This window comes from Peromyscus eremicus, chromosome 19 (assembly GCF_949786415.1).
Source record: "Peromyscus eremicus chromosome 19, PerEre_H2_v1, whole genome shotgun sequence".
Lineage (NCBI taxonomy): Eukaryota > Metazoa > Chordata > Mammalia > Rodentia > Cricetidae > Peromyscus > Peromyscus eremicus.
Genome location: NC_081435.1, coordinates 32801931 through 32815971, shown reverse-complemented (window position 1 = coordinate 32815971; position 14041 = coordinate 32801931). Strand labels below are relative to the sequence as shown.

The 14041-nt window shown below is 36.4% G+C and overlaps 1 protein-coding gene across 1 annotated transcript in view; it reads right to left on the bottom strand.

The window, feature by feature from the left end:
* Spink5 (serine peptidase inhibitor Kazal type 5) overlaps positions 1-14041 on the bottom strand; it is a 75329-nt gene that overhangs the window by 40480 nt on the left and 20808 nt on the right. Inside the window, exons 3-7 of the mRNA XM_059246735.1 lie at positions 13659-13783; positions 11904-11985; positions 3302-3429; positions 1076-1139; positions 277-404 (exon numbers count right to left, since the gene is read on the bottom strand). Coding sequence (XP_059102718.1) covers positions 277-404; positions 1076-1139; positions 3302-3429; positions 11904-11985; positions 13659-13783 — 527 coding nt within the window. The remainder of the gene's footprint in view (positions 1-276; positions 405-1075; positions 1140-3301; positions 3430-11903; positions 11986-13658; positions 13784-14041) is intronic.

Here is a 14041-nt window from a genome sequence, read left to right as displayed (position 1 = left end):
GCTCCAACCTTGCCCCCAAGTTTAAAGTATTATATTATAAAACACTGTGTTTTTTTTTTTAAGGCATTATACATTTTAAAATGAAGTTTCAAATTTTTCTTTTAGAAAGGTTGTAGTAAAATGAAGAAAAAGACAAGAAGCCCATCTTGGAGCTAGACCTATCTCACTTAAAAAGACAAAAGATCACATGCACCATGAAGAGGACTTTATCATTCTGGGACTCCCAGGGAAGGAAATAAGGGCATCCTCGTAAGTCCACCTGGGGAGGCTACTTACAAGAGCTCAGCACACATGGCACACCTATTGCCGTGGGTCCTCCCATCAGGACCACGGACTGGATCATTTTCCCTCGTACATCCGAGTCTTCCATCTTGCACATAGGCCCGAAAATCACTGCACACATCCTAAAGAAGAGGGAAAGGAGATGGCGCATAGAGGTGTGATTGGGTGCTTGCAATTCCACTTTCAGAAAATGCTGGTCACATAGAAACAGCTTTGTGTATCTGTGTAACTCACGTGTAAGTCCAAAACTGTTCACTTACTCATTTGCTTATTAGAAAACAGTGACAGTTATGCTAGAACTCAAGTGGATCACTGTCCTCGCTCTCAACCTGTTCATAATGTCCTAGGTGATGTAGACAAGGAGGTCCTTAAAAACAACATATACTAAAAGACTTGATGGAGGCTGGCAACTTCAGAGATGAAAGTATCAAACCATGAAAATAAGGATAGGTATTCAACTAGAAAAGTAAGGGTGAAATGTATGGTACTTTCCATCTTCCCCTAACATCAAAACCTCATGGAATCTTAGCTAGAAAATAGTTACTTAGTCTAAATCTCATTTCTGTAAGTGATTAGATCAAGGATTCCTGACAGTGAGAGCCCAAGCTGAGGTTTCTACCAAAGTAAACTGGCCACTCTGGTTTTAAATAGTTGTATGTTGTGTGTGTGTGTGTGGGGGGGGGGTTGTCACCACAACATGAGGAAGTGTATTAAAGGGTCGCAGCATCAGGAAGGTTGAGAACCGTAGCTTCACATTGAAGCCAGTGTTCCCCACACTGGCACTTGTCCTTACCTTCTCTAAAGTGCTGCTGCCACATTCACCTTCACTTTTTATGTCAACTTGGTTTTTGCTCTTCCTGGAATCAAAAAGTTCATTGACACAGGAATTAACGTGATAGAATTGCCCATCCTGTCCACCTTCTCATTGAGTTCTAATCACTTCTATAGCTGAAAACAGTGTTATATTTTATTCTTTATTTAGCTTGCATAGTCAAAGCCCCTGTTTATAACTTTAAAAAATAATAAGAAAATGGAGTCATGTTGGATGGCTACATTTCAGGCTTATAGTAGATGGTTGGTACTTCTCCAAGAACTTTGTTGTTTGTGGTTGTCATTGTTAATTTTTATAAAACATTCAATTTTAATTTGTCTTTTTTCATTTTAGAACTTTTGTGCTACCTTATATTTTATTTTACATGGAATGCATGAAAAGTCTTATGACTAACTTTGCTTAAACTAGTAGAACTTTAAAGAATATCAAAAACAGAAGCATAAGTGTAAAATAATTTCTACTTTCTATAGAAGAAGCTTATAATTCAGCATGTATATAACAATAAAAACACAAAGCTCAGAACCAAATTAAAAATGGAAGGATAGTAGGACAAACAGATTTTTCAAGGTATGAAGGCTGATAGAAAGTATTCAAAGTAACCTGGAATATTGTGTGAAGTCTTCTAGAAGTCAGAGCAAGAAACAATACAATGAGTCATATGGTATTCTGGGAGAAAATATCACATGGATCAGAGAATTAAAAATTGAAGCTAGGAACTCTCACTTATGATATAGTGAGAATTAAATGTTCAGTATGTTTAAAGTAGTATCATAAGATGCATGCCTTATGAAAAAGTGGAATGTTCTTTATTTACCTATTTAGCTTTTTTATTTTATTTTATTTATTTATTTTTTAAACACCTTTTTTTTTTAAAAAAGATTTATTTATTACGTATACAGCATGTATGACTGCAGGCCAGAAGAGGGCACCAGATGTCATTACAGATGGTTGTGAGCCACCATGTGGTTGCTGGGAATTGAACTCAGGACCTTTGGAAGAGCAGTCAGTGCTCTTAACCTCTGAGCCATCTCTCCAGCCCCGCTTTTTTATTTTAAAATTATATTGCTTTATTTGTCAATTTATTTATTTATTATTTAGTGTGAGAGGTAGGGTGCGAGTGTTCTTGCTACATCATGCAAGTGGAGGCCAGAGTATAACCTACTAGAGTTAATTCTCTCTTCTGCCATGTGTGTCTCAGGGATGGAATGTGGGTTGTCATGCTTGGTGACCACCTGCACTGGCCCTGGGTTTTGTATTTCTGTATATTCTCTCTTGATGACTGCTGAGAGCAGTCTGCAAATACAATCATGAATAGATCAGAAGGGCTAAATGCAGTTTTGTTTTGCTGAGAGCTTTATAAGAAGGAACAAAACACTCAGAATCTCAAAGAGTAACTATTGCCATGCTAACCTTCTTGAACATTGGTTATTGTGTTTCCAGAAACAAAAGAGCAGTTCATTCAAGTCTGAGGTCATAAACAAAGGCTGCAAAGCAGGTGTGCATCTTATTGGTATAACAAGCACTGAGGGTGGAGGAAGAATACAGCGGATAATGTAGGCCAGTAAGATATGATATCTATTTGGCAAAAAGTTCAATATTCAACCTTCCAATTACATACTATATAATATTTTAATTTCTTGATTATTTAAATGTTATTTGATGATGATGACACTCTACACATAAAAGAATATAATCAGAGAATAACAGATTGATAGATGAGGGAAGATAGATATGCATAGCATATGTATGTGTAGCATCTATTTATGTGTATGCATTTGTATCTGCATGTCCTGTTTACTTCACAGAGTCTGTGGTAATTGCCAAAACAATTGTACTCTGTAAGATATAAAATGTTAAGCCGGGTGGTGGTGGCGCACGCCTTTAATCCCAGCACTCGGGAGGCAGAGCCAGGCGTATCTCTGTGAGTTTGAGGCCAGCCTGGGCTACCAAGTGAGTTCCAGGAAAGGCGCAAAGCTACGCAGAGAAACCCTGTCTCGAAAAACAAAACAAAACAAAAAAAAAAGATATAAAATGTTTTACTATGCACATTTCCCTGAAAGAGTAGGAAAAGGAGCTGTGCACACAGTCTATTGGAGATTAATTGATAGCAAATGGATTACAAATACTACAGAGGAGAACATGTCATGCAACTGCACAGACATCGTGTCTGTTTCATAGATTACTCACTCATTCTGGGCACACAGCTCACATCTGTTGCGGTATGTTTTCCCATCTGTGCCACAAACTGCAGAAGCATCAGAGGTACAGGCAAAATCCCCGTCTTTTCCTCCTTGCTTGAATTCTTCACAATTCAACTGCAAGAGACACAAGAATGTCAAAAAGTCAGAATACTCCTTAGACACATAAATAGATTAGTATGTTAAACCCAGAATGTAACTCACTGCAGAAAAGATAATTGTAGAGATCAGCCAGCTAATAAAATCATGGACAATGAACTGTAGTGTGAAGGCAGAGATAGGGTTAGATTTGAAAAGAAAAGATTTGAATATGGTTTCAGCCAACTGCTGTCTGAGTGAGATAGGCCAAGCCCTCATTAATGAAATTGAGCACACTGTGTTGCAGCCAAATTCTGCCTGTAGCCTCCACAGAGTTATAATGAGCCCCAGCAGATAATGGACATAGAAACCCTCTGAAATTATAAACTAGAGAAAATGTTCTATTATGATACATTAGGATAGTGATTAAGCCAGATTTCCGGCTTCCCAATTCTACTGCTACCACTGTGTGATCTCTGCAGGTAATTTAACTGGTCTGTACTGATGTGTTCTCATTTACAAAATGGGTATAATTTTACCAACTGTTGATACCACAGCGATATTTAAGTTTTTAATGTAGGCATAGTAATTAGAACGATCTGAATGCAAAATGGTTTTTGATCTTGTTGTTATTTAAAATGCTTTGTCTACTCACAACCATGGAAAGAAGACTAAACATCCTTCAAGGATGATGACAGAAATCTCCAGGTCACTGCTGTAATAGCATGGCATATGCTTAAGGACAAACCTGTATGGTGAGAAAGCTACCGTGCCTGGCAGTACCCGAAGACAAGTCTTCCAACTTCTGATCTGCTTCCCACTCACTTTACCTCTTGGAACCTCACTTTCTTCATGTGAAAAATAGGAATGCATACCCAGCCCACATTCTACATTTATGGTAAGGATCAAAGAAAGAATTATGAAACATGATTTGGAAAGAATTATTGTGAAATAAGCTAACACAAAATATGCAGTGAGATTTGACTTTAACTTCCATCTAAAATCAAATCCATTTAACTGTCAATATCACATTGAAAATCAAATTTTGCTGCCATTAAAGTTTTCAATACTGTATATGGAACATATGATGTATGCCAGTGATGATTTACATAGTGCAGATGTAAAAAAAGTAGAATGTATGCAATTATAGTGAACTTATCAGTTAGAGGGTCAGATTGGAGCATTCTAGAGGGAAAAAGATTAAAGTGGTAAGAAAAACTACAGCATGATCCCACTAGCTGTACCATGTTTCATAATAGTTACAGAATGGAAATAAAGTCACATATATGTCATTTCATTCATTAATTTTCTCATTTATACTAGAAAATTTATTACATATTTATAAGACTTTGGGTAGTCTATTATTTTGTGAGATTGCATTGTAAGCCAAGTTAGAATACTGTTCTGAGGGATTTATACGAACAGGAAAATCACAACATTATCAACAACAGTTTTATATCATGGTAAGTGCTACAAAAATAAGCCAAAGACAGTAACACAGCTATCATATACTTCACTAAAATGTCATTGTCCCAGAAACATCTTTCTAAAAGGATTATTTTTGTGGTGGAATGACATTAGTGAGAAGGAGCCAACCCTTAGAGAATTGGGGGAAGAGCAGGAAAGGGCAAAGAGTTGTGGGAGCTGGATGATTGTGCTGTTCAAGCAGAGAAGAAAGTGGTTGTAACAGAAGGAAAAGACAGGTGAGCCATTGACTTTCTTTAAGATGTCCTTTGTAGAAGATGTAGAAACATCCATAGGAGATTGGGGATCAAAGTGACTTGACATGGGACCATTGTGGCCATGGCCCTTTCTCAGAAAAAGCAAGGGCAGCATACTAGGTCACAGGTGTTGGCTGGGGATGACAGGGTGAATCAAAAGGCCAGCTGGGAGGTGAGGGAACAGGTGCAGGCCTTCGTTACTCCACTTCCTCGCCCTCCAGACTCCAAGTTTGGTGAATCACAACCTACAGAAAACACCTCTTCCTAATACTGACAATTACTGAGCGCTCGCAGATGGATCCTGACCGGGAAGAAAGGCAGCAAACTGGGCCAGGTTCCAGAATAAGAGCTTTTGCTCTTATTCCTTGCCCTAGCAATCCATTCACCAGAAGCTTGATCAACTGTATAATATTCATGTAAAAATAATCATGGCTATATTTTGATATGATATAAGTTGAATTTGTAGATTTTTTTAAAAATCAGTATCTTGAAAATATTGACTTTTCCAAATAATGAGAAGAATGGATTATTTCACCTTCAAAGTTTATAACAATGCATCATTTAATTATGGGAGCATGTACTGAGAATTACATTGTTTAAGTGATTTTTATTATTGTAAGAACATCAGAGATAAAATCACAAAAACATATAGTATGGTCTACTACTCACCTCGATTAAAATATATAACAAATACACACACACACACACACACACACACACACACACACACACACCCCACTACTGATTCCAGGGCCATTATGAGCAGAACAACAAAAGATTAAATCAAACCAATAAGATGATGTAATCAAGAGACACAGGAATGCATGACTCTGGCTTATATCACATGCCACTCTTTTAAACTAAATTGTTTTTGTAAGTAGAAGTACCTCTAAAATAATTAGGAAAAGTAAAGCATATTAAGTATGTAAACTAGCAACATTTACCTAACACCTGTTATGAAGTCCACACATTTGCACACAGTACAGCTTTATATGATGGACAGCGCAGTAGGTTTGTTTAAGCCAGTATCATTACAAACATGTGAATATAACATTGAGCTGTGATGCTGGGAGGCCTATGAGATCCCTAGATAGATCTTTATGATCTTGTACATCCTCATAGTTCCTGAACATAGGGTACATGACTATTAAATCTTTCATTACTCTTTGCAATGCTTTGTAGTGTGAGCCACACACTTATTATTATGCATTTTATGTTCTGATTAATTAATTGAATCATTTAATTCTTGAAGTATTCATTGCTAGTGCATAGAACTACAGTTGCCTTTACAACTGAGCTTGTACACTGAAACAATTCTGTACACATTTACTAGCTCTAATGGTTTTTCTTTTGTGTGAACTTAGTAATTTACATGCACATATATCATATTACAATTCTGCAATTGTAGATATGTTGTTTCCTTTACAAGAACTATTATTTATTTATTTATTTTTGATTTTTTTTATTGGCCATTCAGTTCTTTATTAGACCATCAGGTGTTTTAGACAGACACAGTATCACAGCTTCACAGAGTTAAACAAATGCAATATAAACAAAAGTAACACACCTTCAAATAATATTCTACAACAGAGAGAGAACAAAAGAAAAAAAATCCTGCATTGTTATAGGGTTTTACATAATGTTGAATGCTTTCTATATTCTTGGAGGCGGTCTGGCTGGCTGTCATGGATTCTCCCATGAAGTCTATGTATTTATTTAAATAAATATGCCTAACAATGACTACAAGCTCCAGTTCAATGTTGACTAAAAACAAAAAGAATAAACTACTATTTTCTCTCGTTAATTTTAAGGACAAACTGTTTATTCTTTGATCTCTAAACATGATGGCAGCTTTTTTCGATAGTTGTTCTCCATCAGGGAACCTGTATATACACGCAGTTATTTTCTAAGCTACTAGATTTTACCAGCCCCCTTTCAGCATCTTTTACATGGTTTTTCCCTCTAGTCTTTTTTGCTTTCTTTGTTTTTGTCCGGCATTCCTATTACACAGCTCTTGTTCCAGAAAACCTGCAAGTCTTTCCATTTTGTAAGCAGTTTTCTCCCTGTGTGTCCACTAATTTTATTTCTTTATAATTCAATAATAAATCTGCTTTTATAATGAAATAAATTGTATTAATAATACATATAATATATGTTATATATAATATACTGCATATTAAATATGATATATAACACATGATATAATATATAATATAATAAATCTGCTTTCATATTTTTTCAGGTAAGTCCAAGAATATTAACATTTCTATTTTTAAAAATAATTTGTCTTTCTTCTTATTCTTTCCTTTGAAGTTACAACATGATTGCTTCAATATTTTGTGTGCATTTTTAAATGACTACTCCAAATATATTTTTTCTGTCAAATTGAACAACTGTATATACTCAGAGACATTTTATATTGATATTTCTTCTATATATTAAACTTATATTCTTCATTTTCAATATTCCTACTTTTAAAACTGTGCACAGTATAGAATATACTACAGAGACACAATTCTTAATTCTCCTCTAAAGTTTACTTTTGTTCTACCTTTTTTTACTTTGATTATATTAAATTTCTGAAATCTTCCTTCACATGATTTGTGGTAGCTGATATGTCTGCTAAGAAAATACAAGTAGCTGTTATTTGCAAGCCTGACTTTCTTTTTTTTTAAATCCCTAATGATTTTGGAGCTTAATGGTCAACCATTGAGTTGACATAGTGTATGGTTGAACATCTCTGCCTAAAAAGACTGCTACCTACTGCAGAGGGAGTTTTGGGCAAGGGGTCAGCTTCACACTGCGTTTTCACTTGGGTGCTTTGTCTTCTGAGATCTTGCATAAATTTAGGGTTCACTGGGGGGTGAAGTATTGGGACCTTCTCTAGACTTTGAAGCCTGAGGCACTTCTTTTCCCAAGCAGGACTGTAACCCCAGGTACATCCTTCTTGCTCCTGGTGGAGACCATCACATCCACCAAAACATGTCTGGGTGGTGCAGTTTCATGATATTCCCTTTTAACAGTGCTTTGCAGCTGCCAATGCCAGGGCTATCCTGGCATAGAGCCTCAATAGTAACTGGTAAGGAAAAGAGATGATTTATTGCTAAGCCATAGAATCATTCTTCTCACTTTTCTAAGTGCAGCAGTCTCCAGAACAATGGCATAGACTGTAGATAATTTTCAGAGCACTAAAGAGATGTTTGATTAATTTTTTCTAGCTTATATCTCATTTGGAAGAAATTTTCTGATTTCTACATAGCCTGAAGTCTCACCATGTAGGATATTTTTAAGTATTGATTCCAAATTTGATAAGAATAATTAAAAACAAAAATATATTGCTCCTTTGCCTTATATACAAAATTGCAAAATCTATGAAGTATTACTATCCAAAAGTACATAAAAATTTATTCTGACTAACTATGATATAGCTCAAAACAATAGTCTCACAACAAGAAATCTCTAAGATTATTATATTAAAATCTAAAATTATTTTAACAATTATGGAAAAGCATTTGATAATGACCAACACACATATTCAGCAGATTGGGAATCAATATAGCTTTCTGAAAGTAGATAAAATTCATACTAATCTCCACCCCAGAAAAAAAATTTAGTTAGTAGCTAAAACTGTAGAGGTGTTCCCTTTAATATGAGGAAAGATGAAGTGGTTTAATAATTAGTATCATCCAGTTTTCAGGTGTTTAACCCAAAATCCTTGCTAGTAATGTAAGGAATGAAAGAGAAATGAAGAATTAACTAATACTGAAGGAAAATAGTTAAACTATAATTTACCCAGATTGTATTATCAATTGCTAAGAAAAAAAGTCATCACAATCATCAAACTAAGAGAATTAACATAGCAGACAGAATTCTATCATTTTATATTTTAAGATTCCTACTTGTATTTTAGTAAATTTCATTCTACAGGTGTAAACATTCAAGTAGTAGTAGTCTTTAACTATCTAATTCTCCCCATGTACCTGCCCTGAGGAGAATTCTCTCAGAGTCTGGCGGAAGACACTACAAGTGGGTGGGAATCTAATCGGAGGGCTATCAAATGAATCTAAGCACACTGAGCTCTTTAGTCTACTCACTTTATTCTTCTAAGTCAATTCCCTGTACACAGTGTCTTTTCTGTTCTCACACTTAGCTCCTCTCTGTTTCTTCTTCTGCTGTTCTCTCATTATTCTATCTTAGTTCTCTCATTGTTCTTAGTTCTTTCCATCTTCGTTCTCCCTCAAGTCTCTGAAGTTTCCAGTTTATATACACATACAATCAGCAATTCTCTGGCCAAGGCAGGGTCACAAGGCTTGAATTCTTTCAGGGTTATAAAGGCAGATAAGAGTTTACACCAGGTAGTGATTGTCAGGCTTTCTTTTACAACCTAAAAAGGGGAGTGACTAATGGGAGTTCTCTGGTAAGGTCAACTAAGGGCTAAAATCAATTAGGGATTCTAAAAAGGAATTTATGTGCTCAGACTATAATCTTAGAAGTGGCTGGGTAAATAGGTTAGGAGTTTATGTCTGTATAAGTCATTAATAAAGTAAAACTGCCTTTTATTCTTTGGCACCATATTTGTCCCAGCTTTCTTGGCTGCTCTACTTTCTGGTAGGGTGGGAGAAGTTTATTTGGTTGCTAGGCAAACTGCATTAGAATATGTAGTATTTGGTTAGTAAAAGCACTTTTGCTCTGAGTTAATTGCTAGGGGAGAATCTTTAGAACTAGGAATAACACCTGTGCTGAAATAAAAGAGGGAGGATTAATTTGCACAGGAAATGAACCTTGACACCTATCATCTGCCTGGCCTAGTCATCAGTCTCTTTGGGTCAGTGGGAGATAGTTGCTTTTACTCAATAACTAGCAGATGTCCAAAACAGCATCCAAGAATAGTAAGCGGTAAATCTCTTAAATTAAGGTCTTGTGTTAATAAACCAGAATGAAGGTAAGGAGTTAAGGATTTAATTGTTAGTGATTATTTTCTCTTATCTGTGGGTGAGATGAGCTAATGCTTATCTATCTGCTGTCTGTCCTTGGATGTAGGAGAAATATCTCAGATGAAATACTTTTGTCTGGAGAATGGCCTTGGCCAGATATTTGCTAATGAAGAATAAACACAGCTGGGGAATGTTACCTAAAATACCCCAGAAGCATAGGGGAAGTTGTGCCCAGTAAATGATCAAACACATTGTTAGAAGTTCTTGGGAAAAGAATCAAATGAGAAAGCTACAACAGCACACAAGAAATTCACTGTATGACACAGCTAATATAGTCAAAATCCAGTATCACCAATACTCCTTGAGTTTTGGCTTCCCTCTATAAGAGTACTTGACTCTTCCAGGTAAGAGCTTTTGCCATAGTCAGCTGAATTCCTATTTCATGTTTTCTGCAGCTTGTAGCATTTAAATAAATTTGTTAAGACTGGTGTGTGTGTGTGTGTGTGTGTGTGTGTGTGTGTGTGTGTGTTATGTTTATTTTGTTCTCATTTCTTGTGTTTTATATTTTTGAACAACAAGGGTTGACCAAAGTTCTAATCAAGGAGACATAAGGAATAGAAGAAAGGAAATTACAGAGTGGTCTTATGTCAAAAGAGTAACTCAGATTTCAAAATAATAAGGAGTCCTCCTCACTTTTATGGCTTAAAATGTAGTCCCTTTAATTATAGACAAAGGATTTGTAAATATTGGCTAGCTGAGGGGCTGGCCTGGTATTGTTTTAAGAGTGAAACTGACTGAGCCCCGAAGAAGAATTCAGTCAACTATGTTTACCACGGAGGCAGAAGTTCTCAGACATTCCTGGGCTGCTGTGCCAAGGAAGATGGTAGCTGGGTTAGACCATGGATGATACAAGTAATTAGGGAGTGTCTACCTTGACTGATCATTTTAATTATAGGCCACAGCCAAAGGAGGAGGAAGAGAAGGAAGAAATTAAAGAAAAAGCAACATAGGGGACATGGAAGTGATGTGCTTGTCAGGCTAACTGGTAATAGCTTATGTTTGGTCATCCAAAAATTGTGAGATTTTGTAAGACAGACATTTCCATCAATGTGGAAATGTTTATTTTATTTATTAATATTTTTAAATTTATTTTTTGATTTTTTTCTCTAAAAAAATATATTGTTTCAGTGAAATGATTGTGTGATGCCTCTTAACTGTTTAGTATTTTTTTTCCCTTTTTGATTTTACAACCTGTTTTTCTTTTAAGCATTGGACACTAACTCAAGAAAATATTAACTTGAATCTCAACCTGCAAAATAGATACAAATGAGTCCAGTTGAATTAGGAGAACACTCCAGGTGTTATACACAAGAAATAGAAAGGAATAAAACGGGAAAAGAAAGTTCAAAGAGACTGCATCAAATGCCTGCTGATACATATTAAACACTGTAGCTAGCTTTTAAGTTTTAGTTGATAAAATAATGACACCCAGAGATACACAGATTGTCCATATTACACAGACAATACAAGTTCTGAGATGTGTAACTATCTCTGTAGTCCAAGAAAGATTCTTACAGGAACTAGACAGGCAGGAGGTAAGAGAAATAGTCCCAGAAAGCTCACACCATCTGGCTTGCTCCACCTCTCAGCATCTGCCAGTGTTTTCTGAGTTGGGTTATGGGTTGGGCCTATGGACAAGCTGTACCAGATGCTTAGCCCACCCTTAGACTAAGCCACATTCCCTCCCTTCTAAGTGGTTGGCTTCACAACAGGTAATTAGGAAACAAACAGATAACTCTAAATGGAGTCCAGCATCTTCTCAAAAGCAAACTGATTGGTTGACTCCAGTCAGGCTCACCTTTGCTGGGACAGTCGCCCTGGTGGCTCTTGATAAATCTCCCACCCTGGTAGTCTTGGACTTTTCTTCTTCTTCTTCTTCTCTGAGAAAGAGAAAGGAACAGCATAATTTGAAGTTAAAATTGCTTGCCAACCTATAGGAATAAAAGTTTCCATGGTCTAGTTGCTTTGACTATTTCCTGAGCCCCACCTGAATGCCTAAAGTGAAAATAGACTGTGCAGCTATCCCCTCTGTGCTCAAAAAAAGTCTCAAATATGGACAAGGAGAGGCAAGAAACTTGTTGTTTAACTACATACCTGACTTTGAATATGTCATGCAGCAAGATGAATATATTGCTACTCTAAACACCGTCTGTGTCATTATTTGCAACATTTGAAAGACTATGTACATTGAATTCAACAGCCCATTATCAATGGTAACATAACTCTAGCAATCCATAGTCCCCTTCTTCCCTGGTGAGCCAACTATTTTATTACACAGGTGAAAAAATAACAATTTAACAAGTGGCTCTAGTAATGAACTATTTTATTCTTGTTAAAATGATCAGGAATATTACTCAATGTATAGATTTGATTTCACATATATGACAAAAGGGAATCTTTGTTGTGAACAAAATGCTTGCTGGTTCACATGCAGCTTTCAAAAGAGTGAGAAAGTGTTACACATGCATGGCCTCCCCTCATCCTAAGTCCTGTCCTGTGTGTTTCTTCATCCTTCAGTCCCTTCAGTAGAAGTAATACATAATTTTAGTGCTTTGTTATATCAATATTATTGAATATGTCACATTAAATCCTTGACATAGACCATCGTGACTTTTGAAAAACCAATTATAGGATAATTGTCTTAAACAGATAAGTTTAGCATTGCCTGGATACCAGTGTTGAAGTCTTGACAGTATTCAAAAACGGAAGATCTCGAGATCCCTGTTAAAAAACTGATTAGGGGCCTGCAGATGTATGACAGTGATATAGTCCTTGCCTAGCATTCAGGAAGCCTTAAGATCAATCCCTGACACTAGGAAAAATATCCAAAAGGAATCCTAAAATGAATTGTGATACTCTGCTTTGAGGATTTAGAATCAAAAACTCAAACCTTCTACTGTCTTCTGTTTGCCATTGATGAGAAAGAAATCAAGTTAAGGGACATTGGATAGATGCTGAGACATTGAGTAACATCCTGGTAAATTTCCAGTATTCTTTCTGAGCACGGCAGTGAAAGCTACTGTCAGATCTTTAGTCCACCACACCCCCATGCAGTCCCAGCAGATTCTCCCTGGCACCTCAACCGGTCGAAATGCATTCTGCATAAATCTCTCTGCTGGCTGGCCGCCACCAGACAAGTCTGCTTTCTTCCTAGAGAATCTTCTCAGCCTCTAAGCTACAGCAGAATCAAGTCTCAACAGGCCCAGGAATCTGACTGTCTTAAGTTCTTTTTATCTGAGAAGCAGGAAGCTCGAAGTGGAACTACATCCTGAGAAGACTACAGAGTGCTGGTTAAGATATTCCCATGGGGCTCCCTGAAAGGCCTTTGAAATCCCATTGAGTGATCATTAAAGTCTTTCTGCATGGGTGACAATTATCTGGTTTTATCTGATGGGAGGTGTCAAAAAGGTCTGCTCAGCGTGTGTGTTTACTCTTCTAGCTTGAAAAGAAAATTGAGTTGAAGAAAAATTACAAACAGACCACTGTCATACCCCCATCATTTCAGAGCCTAGCTGGTGATTTGAACAAGTGGAAGGCAAAAGATTTTACTCACAGTATCCGTTTGCACAAGATACATAGCTCATTGTTATTGTCATTGGGGTTTGGCATATGTTCGTTGTCTTCGGAACACAACTGCTTATTAATTTCCATCAATGCTCGAAGTTTTCTACATACACCCTGGAAAAATATAGTTATATCATTTAAGAACTTCATAAAATAACATTGTTCAATAGCACTATGCCTATGTAAAAAAAGCCATGCAGTCAGTTCAAACAACACAAAAATAATGATTCTGGCTTATCCATTAAAAGCAGTAAACTCACCTAATAAACACTTATCTAATATAATTGATTAAACAGAAAAATGTATGGAGGCAAAGGATCCTCCTTGATCTTCTGTGGTTACACTAGTGACCTCACAGAATCGTTGACATGT